At 41.2% G+C, this 21228-nt stretch overlaps 1 protein-coding gene across 3 annotated transcripts in view; it reads left to right on the top strand.

Annotated features, from left to right (window-relative positions):
* Positions 1 to 21154, top strand: part of homer1b (homer scaffold protein 1b) — a 21695-nt gene extending 541 nt beyond the window's left edge. Inside the window, exons 2-9 of one of the 3 annotated variants that reach the window (XM_028577512.1) lie at positions 4341 to 4497; positions 6326 to 6457; positions 9818 to 9910; positions 12396 to 12544; positions 17612 to 17768; positions 18027 to 18137; positions 18267 to 18347; positions 18470 to 21154. In XM_028577512.1, coding sequence (XP_028433313.1) covers positions 4341 to 4497; positions 6326 to 6457; positions 9818 to 9910; positions 12396 to 12544; positions 17612 to 17768; positions 18027 to 18137; positions 18267 to 18347; positions 18470 to 18661 — 1072 coding nt within the window. In that variant the 3' untranslated portion in view covers positions 18662 to 21154. Of the gene's footprint in view, positions 1 to 3921; positions 4498 to 6325; positions 6458 to 9817; positions 9911 to 12395; positions 12545 to 12842; positions 13186 to 17611; positions 17769 to 18026; positions 18138 to 18266; positions 18348 to 18469 lie in introns of those variants that run through there. The other 2 variants (XM_028577511.1, XM_028577513.1) reach the window with 2 other exon arrangements.
* Positions 21155 to 21228: the final 74 nt, after the last annotated feature.

The raw sequence follows: 21228 nt of genomic DNA, 5'->3' as shown, positions 1-21228 counted from the left end.
TTTGGGTGTTGTCACCAACATGAAGCAATAGGGCTTATATTCAGTGAAAGAGTGAATACAAATGCTTTTCTCTGTTTCGCTATTTACTCCTCACCTACATTATACAGTTATGTAATTCTGAAAGAAGATGTGTAACAAAAGCATTTCTTCTCAAATATTCTCAGAGATCTGTGGACTGATGTACATCCTGTTCCGGGTCCTGCTCTATAGAGAAGGTTTGGAAACCGTATAAAATCAGAAGAAGGGGAATGTCAGCAGCTACAATGCTGCACCAGGCTCTAATGACAGAAAGTGGCTTCCTGTCTCTATGGTAGCACATTGACTGCTATCTTACACATCAACAACAGGCACCAATCAGTGATATATACGCCTAGTGCGCAGCACTGCTTATTTGCATGTCCCCTAACCCTGAGCTCAGCGGTCCCCCCCTCACCAAGCCTGTCGTTCGTTAATAGCTGTCTCTTGCAGTTCATTGTGATTAATTGCACAGCAGCAGGTTAACAATATGGCACAAGCTTGTTGCGATTGCAAGGCATCAGCCAAAACTCCTGCATTAACTATTTGCAATACACTGGAGGCTTCCCAGGGCCCACTCTGCCCTCCTACAGTGTGGGCAGCACATCATTCAGCAGCAGTCTCCCACTCAGCTTCAGCTCTCCACTGGGCTCTGTCACACTGGTGACTAAGTTACTGTTATGCAACTGACTCAATGACTCAATTGATCTACAGTGGAATAAATTGTAAACTGTGATTCGAAGCACTGCTACATACAGTGTGTGTATTAAAGTCTGAATATGTGCAGGTGCAGATGAGATAAAAGCATACATAGGTGCAGATCTGCTGTGTGGCTGCTTGTCTAGCAGTAATGGCACAGACAGATAGAGTCATATTTCACTTCAGGCCTTGTGGCTGAATACCAAGCTACTTACAGCTCTAATGGTAATGGCACAGAAGAGAACATTAATGTTGAACGAGAACTGAAGATGCCTATCAACACTTTCTCTGGTGTGCTCGCACTTCCTTGGCCAAATGCAATTAATGCACAGACGGACTCAGTTTCTCTCCCTGTCAGTTTGTGTGGGTGTGTGTGAGAGTGTGTTCACAGGCACATCTCAGGTCATCGAAGATGCTCCCAGTAAATAGAGCAACAGGGAGCTCTCTCATTAATGACCTCTCTCCACCTTAAATAAGATCTACTTGCCTTCAAGCTCTACTCTGTTGAATTAATATAGAACTCTGGAAACAAGGACAACTTCTGGAGAGAGGCAGGGTGGAGGTAGCAGGGGAAAGGGAGATCTCCTGAGATGGACTGTTTCATTATGCTTTTTTTTCACTGTGAGCGTTTGCAGAAAGAGGGGCAGCTGCAAAGTTAAAGGGGACACTAAAGTAGAAAATAAAATGCCGCCTTTTGTGGAATAAAGTGAGTGTGTGTGTGTGTGTGTGTGTGTGTGTATCAGAGAGAGAGAGAGAGAGAGAAAACTGTTTGGTTACACACTGTGACTTGAAGACTGAGTGTCCACATCTGTGCATTAAACCCCTAAAGCACAAAAGGGCGCAATAGGCAACACCTGTTGCCACTCCTGGAACTGCAGATGTGCGTGTATGTGTGTGTGTGTGTGTGTGTGTGTGTGTGTGTGTGTGTGTGTGTGTGTGTGTGTGTGTGTGTGTCAGTGAGGGGGTGGAACAAAACTGAAAGCAACATTGTTATGGGACCCACACACACACTTAATGATAACTTAATATCACTTAATGATAACTGTTCACATTTGTATTATCTATGTATTTTTCATTCGCCTCCATTGTACTGGGGCGGAGACAGAAATATCTTAAAACCTGGGCAAATAAAATCAAAACTATTATGGCTAGATGCCACTAGAGGTAAGTGAGAAAATATGTTTTTGTTTTGAGCAGCCATAGTTCACATAATTGTTAATATACCACACTGTGTAGCAGTTCAGAGCTTCCCACTTCCTTCATCTTCTTCTCAGCGCTCTATCCTCTCCTACATTCATCACCTCCTCCACGTTCTCCTCATCCCACCCTTCTTCTCTCACTTCATCACTCTCCCTCCCTCTCTCATTCTGTCTGCCTTCTCTCTCTCTCTTTGTTTTACCATTCACTTTCCATCACCTGCCCCTGTTTCACGCAGTACACTCTGCATGCTAAACACCCCTTCCCTTCCTCCTCTGTGTTTTTCCTCCCTCCTCCACATTTTGTCCTTTACCACTCATTCACATCCCGCTAAAATTACACCCCTCGCTTACTTTTCCCCTCTTCCTCTCCATTCTCCTCTTTGCTCTTCCATTTCCTCTGACCATGTTCCACCTCTTAGAGTGCAGGGGAAACTTTTGTTTTCACATTCACACTTTTGTAGGCACTTCTTTCATGCATTGATGGAAGATACAGAGCATCTTAGGCTTTCCCTGCTGCTTTTGCTGTGTCCCAATGCAGCCTACATGTACTGTTCATCGCTAGAGTGCGAGAGGATCAACACACACTGAATTGACCTCCATGCAATCCCATAACCATACGTATGGGATGTTACTCTGACAGGCTATTGGCTCAGACACGAATCGCTGTAGTGGGAGCATGTATGATAGGTCTGATGCCTTTGGTGTCATGGATATGCAAGCTTTTGAGGAAGAAAAATGTCTAAATAGGTTATTGTTATATTTTGTAAGAAAGCAGCATTTAACTTGAATCACATTCCATCATTTATTGGGCTTTCTTTTAAAAGTTCGGTTGTAGGATTAAGTATTTCTTTTTCTTTATATTGTTTTTTTTTTTTTTTTTTTTTTACAACTGGTGGGTGTCGTTTTGGAACCAAACTCTTTGGCACAGACGTTCATGTAAAAATCAAAACACAAGAATGTTGCTGTGCTTAGTACAAACACAATCAAGCACAAAATTTGCCACAGCTCCGTCAAATTATGCAATGAAAAATGACGCCAGTTGCCAAGCGGCTATTGCACGGATCATACGGACAGGCCGTGGTGGTGTGATGTGTGCTGGGAGAGATTTCAATGACTCACAGTTCCGCCACTTTCACTGCTGTCGATTATAATAATTTGTGCACAGCACTCCACAAGCAGCTTTGTGAAGCGGCATTAATCATCCCAGATTCACTCTCTGACTTCCTATACTCTCCACATTCCACATCATTTTCTTACTCCCCCCCACCCCCTCCTCCCACCACCTCTCTCGCTCCGTGTTTTTCTTTCTTTTCCAGTCTTGGCTAATCACACACAGGAGGGGTGTTACCGCTGAATTTTAATATTCATTTATACAGCAAGCCTTTGATGTCCCCCATCACCCCCTCAGTGCAGTGTAAGCACTTCTCTATCTCCTGCTCTGCCAGCACTGCCAGCCCAGAATATCTCCCTCTGCACCCTGTGCTTTGAGTGTGTGTGTGTGTGTGTGTGTACTGACTGTAAATATTACCTAAGAAGCCCCAACAATGAATGCTGGAATACATGAGGGAGTGAGGGATAAACGGACGAAGGGTGAAGGTGTCGCATGAGTGACAGGTGATTGGATGGTCAAAAAAACAAAGATGACTTAAATAATCCAAAACATTGATAGGGGTGAATCCTAACTCTAGTTTGAGTGTCATACAGGGTCAATAAGGAATTAAGTCATCTTAAACTAAGCCCATCATGGAGTTTTGATCATCTTCTGATCTAAGCAACAGAGGCACAAATCCATACACTCATCATAGACATAAATGCAGATTTATGATTCATCACTTCGGCGTCATAGTGTGTGTCCATGTTTATAAAGTATATGCACATGCATTTTGGTGTCTGTGTGGAAACTGCAGCTCTTTGGGGTGTGTCTTTGGTAGTTAACCGTGGACTACTGTCTATATTTAGCCTTAAACCCTCTCCTTTCCCCTTCTGTACTCCCCTGTGTGACCCTCGCTCAGTGCTGCAGGCATTTCCATATCAGAGCAGAGAGAGAGACAGCGCCGGCTTACCCAGATTGAAAGACAGAAAGAGTTTCTGTTGAATAGCTGCAGCCATTGAGTGTATTGGTTCACAAGTAGAGCGATAATGTATGAGAGGAAGTGTAGACTTTTGGTGTATGCGGGAACTCAGTTGTAGTTTGACAGCTCAGTTAGCTTGTTATCCATTTACACATGGCAATGAGTGTATGTAGTAGTCCTTTGACAGCCTCTCTTACTGTGGTGTAACTATGGAGGATGGCGAGTTGGTAATTCGGTTGCCTGGGCGATCTGACTCACCTGTGGGCAATAGGAGTTGCGGTGCTGGTGGTGGGTTTGGTGAGACGTTGGTGTTGCGGCACAAAGAGGTTCATAACTTCTTCTTCGTCCCGTTCAGGGAGCAGCCCATCTACAGCACGAGGGCCCACGTCTTCCAGATTGACCCCAACACCAAGAAGAACTGGTTGCCCACCAGCAAGCATGCCGTCACTGTGTCCTACTTCTACGACAGTACGCGCAATGTCTACCGCATCATCAGCCTGGATGGCACCAAGGTGAGCAGTTGATTCTGATTATTACTGTAACCGTACACACTTTGTCACACACAACAAACACAGAACACACAACAAACACAGATTTCTTTATACAGTACCCCCCAATTTTTTATTTCTGCCAACTGACATGAGATTTTAGTGGCACTGTGATCTGCTGAGTGTTAATGATGTTAATAAGCTCTATGCTGGAATCTAATGTGCAAACACATCTTAAAAGAGGTCAGTGCTGCAGCCTGTCCCAAGACTGACAGCTCATGTTTCATTGTGTGTAGGTATGCAACTACTGTGTTTGTGTGTGTATGTCTGTGTGTATCTGTCTGCACTTTATGTCTGAGGATATTCTTGTTAGAGATCCGGGAGCGATATTTCTGCTGGGCATGGTGTGATTTATTGGGACTGACCAGTCACACACATGCACACTCGCCACCAGTTATGGAGAGAGGAGGGGTGAAGTTAAATGAGAGTAACAGATGACAGAGTGAAAAGAATGGGTGGTAAAAGAAATACCTAGTTTGGCAAAGACAGAAAAGTGTGAAGCCAGGTGATCGAGAAGGTCGGACAAATGTGAAGGACTGATGGGAGCAAAGCAAAGTCGCAGAGTTTGCAATCGGTGATCACCAACTGTGTGTGAACAATTTGTGATGGGCAACTGAGCAACTCTCTCATATCGCACAGCACTCAATAGATAGTTGATCACTAAATTCAGCTATTGTGTAACACATAAACTCACAGACTGCTACCCCTCCCAAACTCATTGTTATGTATTAATGGAAACCAGAATGTCAACCATTACACAACACTGTTAATTAATCAGCCATTAATTTGTTCTCCATTAATGTTATTTAACAAGGGAAGCTGAATTATATAAGACCTAGAGGTAGCCTTCTATTTTAGCTCATGTAAATTAGAAAATATATTTATTAGTGTCAAGAAACTAATAAAAAGGTTACTTCCACTAACCCTGTCTGTTGCACTAAGACCAGGTCCATTGGTTCCTATTGAAGATGTAAATCTTTAGAAACCAGTCATGAATATATATTTCATTTCTCTGTCATCACTCCATTTGTGTGCATACATTAAATTACAGTCAAACTTAGCAGCCCCCTCTTAGCTTTCCAAAATGGATTTTATTGTGTTGGTGGGTGTGAGCCTGCGCCACTGGAAGGTATGTACTGTTCTTCCAGGCTTCCCCTGTCTCTCACACATACATACAAACATAAACACAAACACAAAGCTATTTTTTCAGATGAAGTAAAGGGATGCAACTATGATCAATTATATATTTTTTGATTAATTTATTAATCATTTACAGTAATTTATAGTGTGTCAGACATACAGAAGCCCCAGGTGATGCATTAAAAAAATTGTTCAACCAAAGATATTCATTTTACAATGACATGAAACAGAGAAAGCAGCAAATCCTCCCATTTGAGAAGCTGGAAGCATGATTATCCAAATTGTTGACGATAAAGGTTCTATTAATCGATTATAGCTCAATTAATTGGCTGATTCTTTTTGCAATACTTTGGAGAGTCTCATAGGCACATGATCGAGACACTAATACCACCAGTTACAGAAAGATAAAGTAGAGATACAGCTGAGGTTTTAATGTGTGAACTGTGTGTTCCAATAATATGTTTCATAGATATTGTCATCTGTCGTCCTGATTTATGTGTGTGTGAATAATCTTCATTCAGAAATACAAAAAGCAAATGCTTGGCTTTAAATTCTCCTTGCCTTTTCATCTGACCCCCTTTCTCTCTTATACACACACATATTAAACACACTGCAGTAATAAAGTGTTAAGTGTGTTGCCTTTGTCCTGCAGGCAATAATCAACAGCACCATCAGTCCCAATATGACGTTCACAAAGACCTCACAGAAGTTTGGCCAGTGGGCTGACAGTCGAGCTAACACTGTCTACGGCCTGGGATTCTCCACTGAGCATCATCTGGCCAAGGTACCACACACGCACACGCGCGCGCACACACACACACACACACACACACACACACACACACACACACACACACACACACACACACACACACACACACACACACATTAACATATTACAACCAAACTCAGCAGTATAACCCGTCTTTTGATGTCCCGAAATTCCCTCCCTCGACAACTATTGTTTATATCTTAAACTCTCCTTTCCCAATCATTTACCTCTTTGTACAACTATATTCTATAAGTGGAAAATTCTGGAAAATTCTCAGCAGCCCAAAGATTGGCTTATAGAAGAAACACCAATTTTACGCGACCCGACACCGGATAAGCGGACGAAGATGGATGGATGGATGGACCAATTTTACATATTGGTTTACATTGGTGTAGTTTACTTTATTCCTTGAGAAGAATTATATGACCTTTGAAAACAGATAATGTCTTCAGTGGCTCAGGAGGGAGCTCAAAAGGAAATAACCATGATGATGTCACCATGGTCCTCTAAGTTGTGGCTTGATTTTTGGGGAATGACTCAAATTAGGGACCAAAAGTCAGGCTATCCCAGCTTCTGCTGCTTCAATTTTGACAATTCTATTTCAAAACCTGTTTCTCACAAGGCTCCAAACTCTATGAAAGTGCAATACTAAATTGATAGATTACCTCTCCAAGAAGTAAATGTGCCATAGTTATTTGAAAGTGACGAGTGTCGACTGTCACTGAATTGTCTTGTTGTGATGTTGTGTACATATATAATTTGTTCTCAGGTCTCTCCTGCATAACATATTTTAATCTTAATTAGACTATAAAGAAAAAAAGCTTACAGTAACATATAAAGGTAAACTGTATTTAAAGCTCAGCTCATAATCAAGCTTAAATCATTGTCACAAATCAGAACTTTTGTTTTGTTCATTTTCTCATCTTCTTGGCTAATGTAGAGCATGTTTAGTTTGACTGTATCACAGTAGATATAACACTTTTGAGAGGAACTGTGTCTAGGGTGTATCAATATGCAGTTTTAACAGACACCTACCAGCCAATTAGAAGTATTTTTTGTGTTCTAAAGTTGAAATAATCAGATTCACTTCTCAGATAACTGCGGTGCCAACACTCCTGAAACACTTACACTGAGAACTACTGCATTTAGATCACCGTACAAGAACTATAATTGCACTGAAGTGAAATGATATTGAGTTACGTATTGCAACTCCACTAATGGCAGACACAAGATCGGCTCCAGCAGCACTGCCAATTTGATTTCCTCGCCACTCAGCCCTCCGCAGTACTGTATATACTAAATTACTCTGTAACACCGTGGGAGTAGTGTTGGTGATGAACCACACCCTAAAGGGACATTGGCGATATGGGCTTGTGTGGATGTGCCAGGGTGTTTATATTTGTTCAAATCCACTCAGCTGAGCTCACCTTACTGCTTCAGGCTCGCTAGATGTATCTGTGCTCTCGACTAAAATAACTCCTGAGATCAACTTCAGCCACTAGCAAATTCTGATTACAGTTTTTTCCAACTGCTTACACACGTTTTCAAAACTATGTCTCCTTTTTCAAAACTCTACACACAATTCCTAAAACTGCACACACAAAATGCAAAATGCCTCACATCTCCTTCAAAATGAAACACTGCATTCAAAATACCATAAACACATCTCAAAATGAAGCATTTGCATCAAATGGCAAACACTTTTTTCATAATAGTACATTTTTGGATATACCATGTACACACTATTGTTCTAAATCTAAAACTCTTTTGTCTTTCATAGGCTTATAGCTACATTTACAATGTTCTAGAGAGAAAGTAATCTGCTGAAAGTGGTTGAAAAGTGCACTGTAAAAAACAATCTAATGTTACAGTAAAACAGAAAATATTTATTGGGCAAAACATTACGTTTGTAAGAGTAGCTCAGTATTGTATACAGTAGCATGAAACAAGAAAACAAAACTACAAACATATGTAAACCAAAGGTATCATTTTTAGAATAAAGAATATGTGTGTGTGTGTGTGTGTGTGTGTGTGTGTGTGTGTGTGTGTGTGTGTGTGTGTGTGTGTGTGTGTGTGTGTGTGTGTGTGTGTGTGTGTGTGTGTGTGTGTGTGTGTGTGTGTGTGTTTGTCCGTGCTTGTGTGTCGGGGCGGGGGTGTGTGTGTGTGGGGGGGACAGAATTGTATGCACTTTGTGCTAAACAAAGTCTGATTGATTTTTAATACTGAAATAGTCATTAGATAGTTGCATGCAGTATGGACGCCACTATAAAGCTACTCAAGATGGGCTTCTCTCCCTGATCTCATCAGAGATGGCTCTCCTTCTTACTCTTCTTCCCTCCTCCTCCTCCTCGTTGTTATCCCCTGTCTCTTCCTCCTCCTCCCCTTGCTTTCTGTCTATTGTTGGCATCCATTGTTCAAAACAGGTAATCTGACCTTTGACCTATGTATAGGCCTATACTAAAGCAATGATTGGTTAGTGTTCAGTTATGACATAATGTGTTTGCAAATGTGAGAAGTGTGTGTGTGCCCTGCTAAATAAGTGTAGCATTTTGATTGGTTGTGTTTAGAAATGGATAGCAAGTCACTTCCTGTTAGATTTTTGTGTCTTAGGTAGAGAATTGTGTGTAATGTTTTGAAAAAAGTGTTTTATGCAATTGAAAGCTGAGTGAAAGGCTGAGAAATAGCTTATGGTTTTGGAGATTTGCTGTGTAGTTTTGCACTTTGAGTGAGAGGTTTCAAAAATTGTGTGACATGAAAAGATTTTGTGTGTAAGCAGTTGGAAAAAACTGTAAACAAAATAACACTATTACCAAAAACACAATGGCACAGTCTATTTTGTTCTGTGTGTGTATGCGAATGCATAAGTATATACTGTATCTGTGATAGAAGAGGCCACTAACAGTGACCTAGTTAGCTCATGTTTCTGCTAAGGCATTATGGGTAAGGTAAAGTTCAACTGTGGGTTGTTATTGGCAACAGCTTCTCCCTATCAAGTCAAGTCAAGTCAAGTCAAGTCAAGTCAAGTCAAGTCAAGTCAAACTTTATTTGTCCCCAAAGGGGCAATTAGTCTTGCAGCAGTGACCACACAAGATCAATACAAATACAACAATAAATAGCAAACATGTAAGAACAAACAAAAAAAAATCTTCCCCAGCTTCAAGACTGACATATTACACACTGATCTGTGTGTGTGTGTGTGTGTGTGTGTGTGTGTGTGTGTGTGTGTGTGTGTGTGTGTGTGTGTGTGTGTGTGTGTGTGTGTGTGTGTGTGTGTGTGTGTGTGTGTGTGTGTGTGTGTGTGTGCACATATGGCTTTACTGAACGGATTATCCACAGTGTCAGTCCATACTGATGACTGTCTTCTGTGTCCAGTTTGCAGAGAAGTTTGCAGAGTATAAAGAAGCAGCACGGCTCGCTAAAGAGAAGAGTCAAGAAAAGATGGAGATGGCCACGTCTCCTTCTCAGGTACGTTCAGTAGGCTATGTAGTGTATACTATAGTGAAGTTTAGAGGGGAAAATGTCTCTTTGAAGGAACTGCTAACAACTTATAGGCATCTGAAACATGTCCAAAGGGGTCCCTACCAGACGTTTTTTTATCTGCATATACAGTATAAACTTTTAAGCCAAAAAATAACCAGTAATTATGTACTTGAGTAAATGTACTGCATGAACCCCTGGGAGATCCAGGCACTGAGGTTAAGAATAACAGTCCTGATATAATATACACCAGTGTGGTACATGTTCTGTGTATGTAGTCTATCCACCCTATACATTTCAAGAAAAAGACAAAGCTTAATTGGAGAACATAATTAGCTTGTGTGTTAAGTATTTGTTTGCGTGGAATATGTAATAGTTATCTGAGAGAAAATTATCTTGTTTCAGAGGAGAATCCCCAGAGCAATCTGTGCTTTAATCTAAGGGCTGTTAGCAGGCTTCATGTCCTCATCTCTTCATTATGGAGGCTAGGGCAGCAGCCCCCCACTGTACTGCGGTCTATTAATGTACTATTGTACCCCACATGGGTTGAAATGCTACAGTATATTGTGCTTCCCATGGGAGGATGTTTTTTTTAATAAAGCCAAGTGGACAGCTTTGCTCTCATCAGGGGTTAAAGGCTGTATATGTGCTGGCCACCGCCACACTATAATGGTGACACTGGAGAGATTGCTGTTACTATAAAGGCTGCAGCCTTCCTGCTACAAGCCTGCAGTGCTCTCCTCAAGCTGCTCTGTTTTACTACTGAAAGTCACTGTTTTAACCTACATGCCTGCTGGCTTTCTTTCTAACCTCCAGATCCTCTCTTTTCTCGTCTATAAAAAAGCTAGAAAACATGAGAGAGGACTTATTCCGCTGAAACAAGATGAGAAAACTCAGAGCTAAATGTTTTATGCTGATCCCAATAGGCCAGACCCCAGTGGATGTGCATCATGAACAGATATTGAATGAATGTGAAGCACAAAATGTAGCACTAACCATAATCTTTCTCTTATCTCTCACTTCCTTCTTGTCCATTAGAGACATACAGGCAGTGTCATATATTGTGCCCAAGCCCTGAGTCTTAATAGCTTTGTTTTATGTACGAGCAGCGGCTAAATGATTTGTCTCTCGTATAATTCTGTGGTTGTATGGGATATAAAGATAAGCATTAATCTGTAATTCTGCAATTTCCCAGTGCTATAGTAAGCTATTCAATGGCCTATGCATGTGCACTGCTCACTTAGACGCTCAAGACACTTTTTACATTCACAGCAAGAGCTTTATGAGTGTGAAAGACAGCACCTCCACCACCATTAAAAACACACAGACACAGACACAGACACACACACACACACACACACACACACACACACACACACACACACACACACACACACACACACACACACACACACACACACACACACACACACAAACACACACACACCCCTCTGTCATTTCTCATGTCAGGAGAAGGATGATCCAAATTAATGTATGCAATTTTCTTTTTATCTTGTTGCCATCTCTGGTAATAAGTCAAGTTAATTATTACACATTTTATAAATTACATTTAAGTTAATTATACAGGAGTTATTATAAGTCAATTTCTGTAAGTGCTGTAGGACTGAAATGATTAGTTGATTAAACAATCAGTCAATTTACAGAAAATAATTGAGATAATTGTTTAATTGTTAAAGTAATTTATCCAGGGAAAAAAAATCATTGGTTCCTGCTTCTCAAACATGTTTTAATCTTTTAATCATTGTAAATTAATTGTCTTAGAAATTTAAACTGTTGGTCTGACAAACAAAGACATGGGAAGATGTATCCTTGGGCTCTGAATATTATAGGGTAAAAATGTATCGATTAATCGTAAATCACAATTGACAGCATAATCAGTAAGGAAAATAGTTGTTAGGTACAAGCAGTGCTCTATATTTTCTCATGCTAACTACTACCCAGGTCTTCTCTATTTAATCTAAACAAATCACTGTTTCTGTTTTTGGTAATGTTAAACGCACCATTTCTTGTATGCTTAAGGCTTTGTCTCTGGAAAAAGCATCCAGCATCCAAAAATAAAAAGGAACACTACAGAAAATTAGTGACAAGAGGATTTGTCAAAATCTTTTGAAAACTTACTTTTGAAAGACATCCTCAGTTGAAGTCGCACAAAACTAACCAAAAATGTAGGAGACATAAGCTTTTGTAACCTCACAGTAAATTTAATCATTACTATTTCAAATTATTGACATTAAAGAGTATTATGCAGATATTTATTTATAGGGAAATGTCACAAATGTCTAAATTTGACGAGTAAATGGTTGAGCTTTTAAAAGGATTTCACAATACTTGCCATATCTAGTCACAATGACTAACAGTGTAAAGAAGAATACAATGATTAAAATAATTCAGTTGTGTGTTTTATTGATTATTTGATAGTAGTAACAGCTGAACAACTTTATTTCACATGTAGGAGTCTCCAGGCGGCGAGCTTTCGTCACCTTTGACCCCAGTGACTCCGCCCATGGAAAACATCAACGGCACAGATGACATCTGTGACACGACTCCCAACTCAGACACGCGTCCGGAGCCGTCTCAGAACGCACTGGCCTTCGCACACAGGTACACCCCACATTGTAATGTGTTCACTGTCCCCTGTTGTCCTGTTAACTACAGTACAGATGTAAAAGTCTGACCACACACACTCACTGTCACGTAGATCACACACAAACAATACTACAGTAGATTCATTATTATGATTTCTTTTACTATTCTGTTTGTCTCAGGCACAGAAGTATACACCTTCCTTCCTCTATGTCTTTCTTTTCGTCTGCGTGCACCTACTGTATATATGTTGCATGTCAGCATGGTAGTGAACTCCCTCTATTCACTGCTGCTCTCTCGTGTTTTTCCTCTCTAGGGAGCAGTATAAGACTTGTCGGGTCTGCTCTTTCTGATAGGGATGTCATTACAAGTCCTGAAAACTGCGACATCATAACTACACAAAACAAAAAAATGTTTAGGCACAAACTTTCCCAAAAATAGGAATCTGATTGCAGGTCAGCAACAGGGAGGGCCTACTTTACAAACCTGGTGCACTGCCTGTTTACCAACCGCTAACAATTAAGGTAAAGCAGCACTCCAGACAGGAGGAATATTGGTGCAATGAATTATATCAGTGACATTTTTGCTCACACGCTGTCATTTCACATGGACCATGTTACTTCGAGTGTTTCTCAGGAATAAGGAATTATTCAAGTTATTATTTTGTCCACTCTAAGCATGTTTGTTAAGGAAACTCACATATATTTATAGTGATATATGTTTGCCTACTGCAATGCAATAATATCTTTTTAATTGAAAATTCAAATCTTTTGACTTTTATGGTGTTTGGTGCATTACGGAGTATGTGACGGTGTCACTTCTATGCATGCTGCACTACTGTTCCACTGTATACATTCCTGCTGTTTTTGTGTCCTGTCAGCAGACTGAATATCGAAATGGATAATTCATATTCTCTGTGATTGTCAATACTGGTTCATATGTAGTGGATTGTGTAAGATAAAAAGGGTCAAAGTTCCATGTAAATATTTTTGATTTGTATAATGTCTCTCTGAAGAGTTGTGTGGTTGTGAGGTTCACCAAAAAGGTGTTGATGAAGCGTTTTAATGTAAGACTTATATAACATACTGTGGGGTAGTGGGAGGCAGAAAAAGAGAGACACACAGGCCCACAGAGTGTGTGTGTGTGTGTGTGTGTGTGTGTGTGTGTGTGTGTGTGTGTGTGTGTGTGTGTGTGTGTGTGTGTGTGTGTGTCAGAAGCCGGAGAGAGCGAGAGAACGACAGAGAGAGGTGAGAGGTGCATTGTATAAACTGTGCATGAGTCACTAATATACCTAAACATTTTCCAACTGCACACACACTCACTAGAAAAAAATAAACTGAACAGAAGGGCATGGAACAATGAGTTTGAATCATTTGAGTGAGTTAAGTGTTTTTTCTCAGGAGACGAAAATGTCCCTATTATCTACTGTGACCTGTACACAGGTCTTTTTATTTGTAAAATCTCTGTAATCTTGTGCCACTCGTTTCATTATTTCTCTGGCTGCGATTCTTATTAATTAAAGATATCAATCCATCGCTTTAATGTATTATCATTCTTTTTTACTTAACTATGGGTGTCTGAGAGAAGGATTAGAATTTTTTTTTGAAATTTAAAGATCATTGTAGAGATCTTTAAAGGTATTATTTATTAATGTGTTAAAGCCTTTAAAGCTGTGACAAACTCAAGTGCAAATGCTTAGAAATCCCTACCGCTACATCATGAACTCTGAAAGGCTACACAGATCTGAGTGTGCAGCGAGAGCATAATGTAGAGAGGACACCCACTGCCTGCTGCAGCGTTGCTGCTGATGTGTCTATTAATGCTGCATGCGTGGGAGACCGGGTCGACTCTCCACATTCAAGATGGCAAGCAAACCTCAGTCTCACATTTTCTCAGAGGCATATGCAGAGAGTGTAGATGATAGCACAGTCCAAATATTTTACCACATAACTCTCCCTCTTTCTATCTGTTCTCTCTATGATCATACTTCTTCTATTTAATATCTTCCGTGTGCATCATCTCACATGTCCATCGCCTCTTACAGTAGATCCATCAGCGTCTCATTTGCCTCAAGCTGCAGTGAAAATGTTTTTTTTCTGTCAATTTCTATAATGGTGTATAAGCTTATTGTTGATTTAATAGCCCAAAGAAAAGAATAAAAATGTTTGTAGTGTACTTTAATGTGTTTACTTGTATATTACCTCATTTGGGTTCAGACCCACATATTGAAATGCACCTCTACACACAAGTGTTTGCTGTTATTTTTTGCACCAGACCTCTATGATGGTCTTGGTTTGTCTCTCTACCATGTGTCTGGAATTAGATGAGGACTTATTACCATAACATATACACCACACTGCTGCTTGGCGGGGCTGTGTAGGCCGGTTTGTGTGGGTGCGTAGGGCAGAGGAAGAGAGAGGAGGATGAGAGTGCAGGGCTGTGAGAGTGTTTTTTTATATTCCAGGATGTAGGCGTGTTTGTCAGGTCTGCGGTGGAGTTGTTGAATGGTGTTCTGAATATTGGGAGACCTTTAGTTGGGACTGCCTTGGCTGTATGTGAATGGTCTTCTAGTGTTGGAGGATGCAGGCGTCTTTCGGTGGGTTTGTGTGAACGAAGACGGTGCCGATGTCATACGTGAGGGTGCCACAAGCCTCCGTTCCTCCAGTGCTGCCATGGCAACCGCTCTTGCTCCCTGCTTTTTGAAGTGCTATGCGAAGAGGAAGAACCTACCTGACAACTCACAATGGTCAGGACACGGCAGAAACACAAGAAGGCTGTAGAAAAACCTTCAAACCTTGTGTTTGGTCGCTTTATTGAGCCTGGGAGGAGAATTCTACTTAATATTGTGAAATAGTAAAACACAAAACTGAGTGTTGATGTTTTATTCAAGAGTCATGGTGCATTGGCAGTGTGTACATGTTATGTTCAAACCACAAAAAACATTGAGAATTAACCAATTAAAACAAAATAAAATGCAATAAAAAAGTAACCCGACACCCCAAAAAAAATGTGTCATGACACATCTGCTTTGGTTGGCAGAATATTGTTCACATGAAACAGATCAAAACAAATATACTAAATATTAAACTCTGTAATAATGATCTTCTCTAGCAAATACAATTTTTTTTAATTTTTTCTTTTCTTTTTAAATGTATTCAAAAACAGGGCAAAAAAAATTGCCAAACAATTTCAAGCTGATACAAACAAGGAAGTAATTGCTCTTCAGTTTAACATCACAATTGGCTCTTGCATGACTAGAAGTGGAATTATGAAAAAAATGATATAGTGATCAGCAAATATAGAAAGTATGATTAGCTAATAAAATCTTCACGATAATAATATAATAATACTTAATTGTATTGTGTAAATATATTATCTTTACAATCAGCAGTTCCTTGACACAGTGGCAGCTAACTTACCCTCCATGTGTCTCACACACATTCAGCTCTGCTCTGCTGTCCTCAACCAGATGCCCCCCTTTCAGCCTTTCCACTCATTTAATGACGAACACCAGTGTCAAAACATCTTGCACTCTTCTCTCCTCTGATTCTCCCTCCATCGCTCTCCTTTGCTTTCTCCGTCTGTCTCCATCTGCACATCTTGACGTCTCGCCTGCTCTCCTGCTCTCCGAGCTGCTCGCTGCTGTGTGGGGTTTATACATTGGCGGGGCTGTGTGCCTTGGTGACAGCATCGCTCCATGTGTGTGTGAGTGGTTGTGTGTCAGTTAATATGTGCATGTGTAGGATGAAGTGTCGTCTCCCTCCTATGCGTCACACAGGCAGACACACTTGCACTAACAGAGGGGGTGGCTGTTGTGTAAGAACTGAAGGTGCCGTGGGAGACCTGTGTGAATTACATCTGAGGTTTTCACTCTTTTACACTTCATAGAGTGGGTGTTATGGCATAGTGGAGTACTGCTGCAGTGTGAGAATATATAGTGTGTGTGTGTGTGTGTGTGTGTGTGTGTGTGTGTGTGTGTGTGTGTGTGTGTGTGTGTGAGGGGGCGGAACAAAACTGAAAACAACATTGTTATGGGTCATACACAGACCCTCATCACTCCTTGAGCGAGCTAAGCTTCCTTTTGTGTTTTTCTGTATATGTGGTTCCACACCGCTGTGAGGGATTTCTGTCAAGTATGTGGGAGTAGGAGCTCCTTTTCAAAAGTACTTGACTCAATGTCAGTACTCGACAATGTTTAGGTCTCTCATACATTCTCCCGCCCAAATCAGAAATTATGTGGGACAGGGAGTGGGCATTATGTAAATCTTAAATTAATACCGCAGTGCTCATATCTAACTGGGTAGATGCACAACGGAAGCATTTACCCTCCAGAAAGTTGAGTTTGTACCTATATCTAATATTACACTTCAACTCTATCCACTACCAGACCATATGCAGCCTTTTTCTCCCACACATGGCTCTCCATCGTGCAGTTCAATCACATTCATATTCACATTCACTTCTCCCTTATCTGTCATTTCATCTTCTCGTCTGTGAGTAGCTGGACTAGATTAGGCTCCAGCCAGTCTGAGGATATAATCTCAGATTACAACTAATGTGGCAGACAGCTGCTTTCACAGATACAGGCCAGGAAGTGGCAACCTCCAACTTGAGTGCCCGCTGAAGCCTTTGTCAGCTGTCAGTGCTGGCGCAAAGATGGATGGATGGAAGCATTATTTTTGAATGGGCCCCACCTGCTTCACCTGCAAAATGTCAATCAAAGAAACCCAAAAAGACTCAAAACAAACACAAAGAAACTCAAAATGATGACCAATAGACACACACAACCACAAAGAGATGCAAAGTGAACAAAAATAGACTTAAAACCACTAGGAAGAAACTCTTTCGGACTGGATTGTCTTGATCTGAAGGGGGTGGGGAAGATGGATGGATGGATAGTTACAAACACGAATGGTTGTGATATGCTGTGAAAAAAATAAACATTCACAACTCAATTTTGCAGAATCAGACATCATGAGTTTTCTGATATACATACAGTATCTTGCATCTATTGCATGAAAACATGAGCACTTATCTTATGTTGCTGCGGTAAACTGACAGTATGAACGTCCCTGTGTTCTGCAGCCCTGTCATGACAAAACACTGGGAGGCTGAGCTGGAGGCACTAAAGGGGAACAATGCCAAGCTCACGGCAGCTCTGCTGGAGTCCACAGCCAACGTCAAACAGTGGAAACAACAACTGGCTGCCTACCAGGAGGAGGCCGAGAGACTACACAAACGGGTGAGGGACGGGGTTCAGGAATGCTTGCTTGTTTTCATGTGTGATTAATTCATTCACATCAAATGAGAGGGATCATTTGGATGGGATGGTGTGAAGCCAAGATGAGAGGACGCAAAAACAGAGAGGAGAGATGACTGTTGGCATGAGGGAGAGTTAAAAAGAGGTAGTCTGGAAATAAAAGATAAGCTTAGATCTTGATAATGTTGTGTCCTTCACTCTCCATGGATCTAACATTTGATCTCCATCTTGTCCTTTTAGGTGACGGAGCTCGAGTGCCAGAGCAACCAAACCCCGGCTATCAAATCCCAGAAGACTGAACTCAACCAAACCATAGAGGAACTGGAGAATATGCTAAGGGATAAAGAAGAGGTGTGTGTGTGTGTGTGTGTGTGTGTGTGTGTGTGTGATAGGGGGGACGTGCCTTGCTTGAAATGTAATAGCTCATGCAGCAACACCCTACATGCTACACAGCCTTTTAATCTGTTTTATGTCCTTCAGGAAATGGAAAAGTTTAAAGAGGAATTGGAAAACATGAATGACCTGATGGAGCAGAAAGACACCCTTACCCAGAAACTTGAGGTGAGTGATACAAAGACGCATTGTACATACAGTATAACTGTATCCCAAATTATCAGCAGGCCCTCTGTCGTTATTTACCTCCTAATGACACAAACCTGACAACAATGCTTTCTCTTCTCCAGGAGACGGAGCTGCGCAGTCGGGTGCTAGAGGAGCAGCTGGCGGGGGCCGAGCAGCGGCTGGAGGAGAACCAGGAGGAGCAGGAGAATTTCAGGAAGAGCCTGCGGACGCTGCTGGAGCTGCTGGACGGCAAGATCTTTGAACTGACGGAGCTCAGAGACACCTTGGCTCGGCTCATAGAGGAGGCCAGCTAGAGACGGAGCTGCCTAATCTTCACAGACAGAGCCATATGATCATTTACACCCTGAGACCCCGAACTCACCCACACCGATTCTACCCACCACGCCCCACCTTCCTCCTGTACCCCACACACATCAAAACTGAGACACTACACTGCCCCAATTCTGATTTTGCTCAAAAAGGGCAGCTAACTCCCCTAATCAAGCTCCCAATAATCGCAGGCACTCCTGTAGTTCAAGACAACGCAGGGACTACCTCATCTTGCCTTCTGATTGGCTGGTGTAGGTGTAACCTCGGTTGAATTGATCTCTCCAGAAGTAGGGATGCCTGTCTTGGCACACTGCAACTGCCCCCCCCAAACCCACCCACACACTCTCAAAGAGTTAACATGAGATCTGTGCCTCAGTGCCACCTGCTGTTTGACTGGGAGAGCTGCACCACAACTTGCAGCATCACATCACACACACATACCCCTTTTCTTTCTCTCTGAACTGCCCCCTCCAAGGGGAATGTTGAAAGTCACGTGGAAATAATTGCTGTTAAGACTCAGAGAACTGCGCCAAAGCTGCCAAATCCCCCCAAAATATTGTCCTCTAACTAGCAGATGCTTTGATCCAAAGTGACTTACTGTACAGAGAAGTGCTGAACAGAGAAACCATGCTTGAGCTCAGGCTGCCAGCGGAGTGTCAGTGGAAACAGAGAATTAAAGGATGGCTCTCAACAAACCAGTCTTACCTATTTACACAGGGCTGCTGGGAAATGAAGTTTGGTTTACGTATATATCCTATATATTCACACCCTATATAAAATCCTACACGATAGCTGAGTATTGAATCTTCCAGAGGCATTGTTCGTGCCACACAGAAATTTTAGAGGGTGTGTACCCATGTTAGATTCAACATGAGAATTCCTGTATCCAGACTGCTTCCACCGCCACAGACACCTGACCTGTCTTCCTGCCAAACTCAGTGTGGTGTGTGTTCCCAAACAAGGCCTGACCTGCGACATAACGCGTGCCTTCAAAGCACATATGCGTGGACACATGTTTGTATATAATATGTGTGTGTAATTTGTGCTGTGAGAGAAAGACCCTGTTTTTGGACATCAAGGCCCACACACTTACACACACACACAGACAGACAGACAGACAGACAGACAGACAGACACACACACACACACACACACACACACACACACACACACTGAGCAATACCAGACAGGCTCTATACAACACCTCTATTCATCTCTATCAGGTACTGTACTCAGTGGACTCATGCAGATAGGTCAAATGCATCTCAGCTGATTTCCCCTGTCCAACAGAAAGTGAACTACTGTTGACCGCGAACCTGTGTGGCAGCCCTTTCTGGTCAAAGTAGTGCATCATGAAGGGCTTATAGAGTGTCATCTAGGCGTATGTAAATCTCCACCCTCAGTGGAACTGGCCACAGTTTTTCACTTACATTGAGAACTGTACTCAGTTTCTATTCTTTTTTACGCTGGATAAAACACTGATGATATAATTATAGAACTGTATAAGACAACTTTCTACTCATGACAATGTAAATGAATGGATGGATAACTCAAATGCAGTAACGCCCTGCAGTGGCTTATTGTTGTGTATTAACCCACGGAAAAGTATTGCATAGTTATTATAGAATATCTAGTCTGTAGGAAAACAATGAAAACCTCTTCAATATATATTTCAAATGCGTAACAACACAATGTAAACACATAGTGTTAAACGTTCTGTACCAAAACTTACACTTCTAAAGCAGCTCCTGTACCAGTAAAATCCAAAACTGCATCTTAAAATCTCTTTCTTTATAATCACTCAATTTCTAAAAAGCTATATTCTCACACGAAATGCTACTTATATTTTTTTTCAAATGAGCACCCTGTTTGCACTGTGTTATAACACTGTTGTAACTACATTATATATCGAGAGATTTGCATTAAATACTAGCACAGCCTAATTCTGTACTTAAAATATTGTAGTTAGTTACACAGGTTAATACACTGGAATAAGTCCCATGTAAAGGAAGTTGCCCAATTTTTTTTCTTTCTGGTTTATCTTTGACAGTCGAATGACAAGAGATGGAATACCTTGATATTAATGCTATTGTTAATTATAATGAATGCCTTTGTACAGTAGTGGATACTAAGCTTTTCATTCTCCTGTTTTGTAAATTATGGTATTTAAATGTAGGTATTATTATTGTATTTAGAGGTATGAGAAGACTGGCAATATTTTTGACTATTTAAAGTAATTTTGAACTCATGATATTAAAGAGGTACCTCAGGCCAATGATGTTCGTAGATTGGTGAGACTTGAGTGTTTGCAGGTGAAAGGATTTACCAAATGCTGGTGAAAAACGATCAGGGGACACACCTGTTGGTGCTTCAGCCAATTGAATTCAAACAAAGACAGCCCTACCAGGCTAAGAACACACATCTGTGAATTGAGAAATGCTATGTTTTATATTCAAATACAGTGACAGCAGAATTCAGTGTGTGCAAATCGCTTTTGTTATGGTTTGTTTTTTAAGAAACACATTATTCAAATTATTCAACAGTGAAACAG

This window comes from Perca flavescens, chromosome 5 (genome assembly GCF_004354835.1).
Source record: "Perca flavescens isolate YP-PL-M2 chromosome 5, PFLA_1.0, whole genome shotgun sequence".
NCBI classification, from domain to species: domain Eukaryota; kingdom Metazoa; phylum Chordata; class Actinopteri; order Perciformes; family Percidae; genus Perca; species Perca flavescens.
This window is presented reverse-complemented; position numbering and strand designations above follow the sequence as displayed.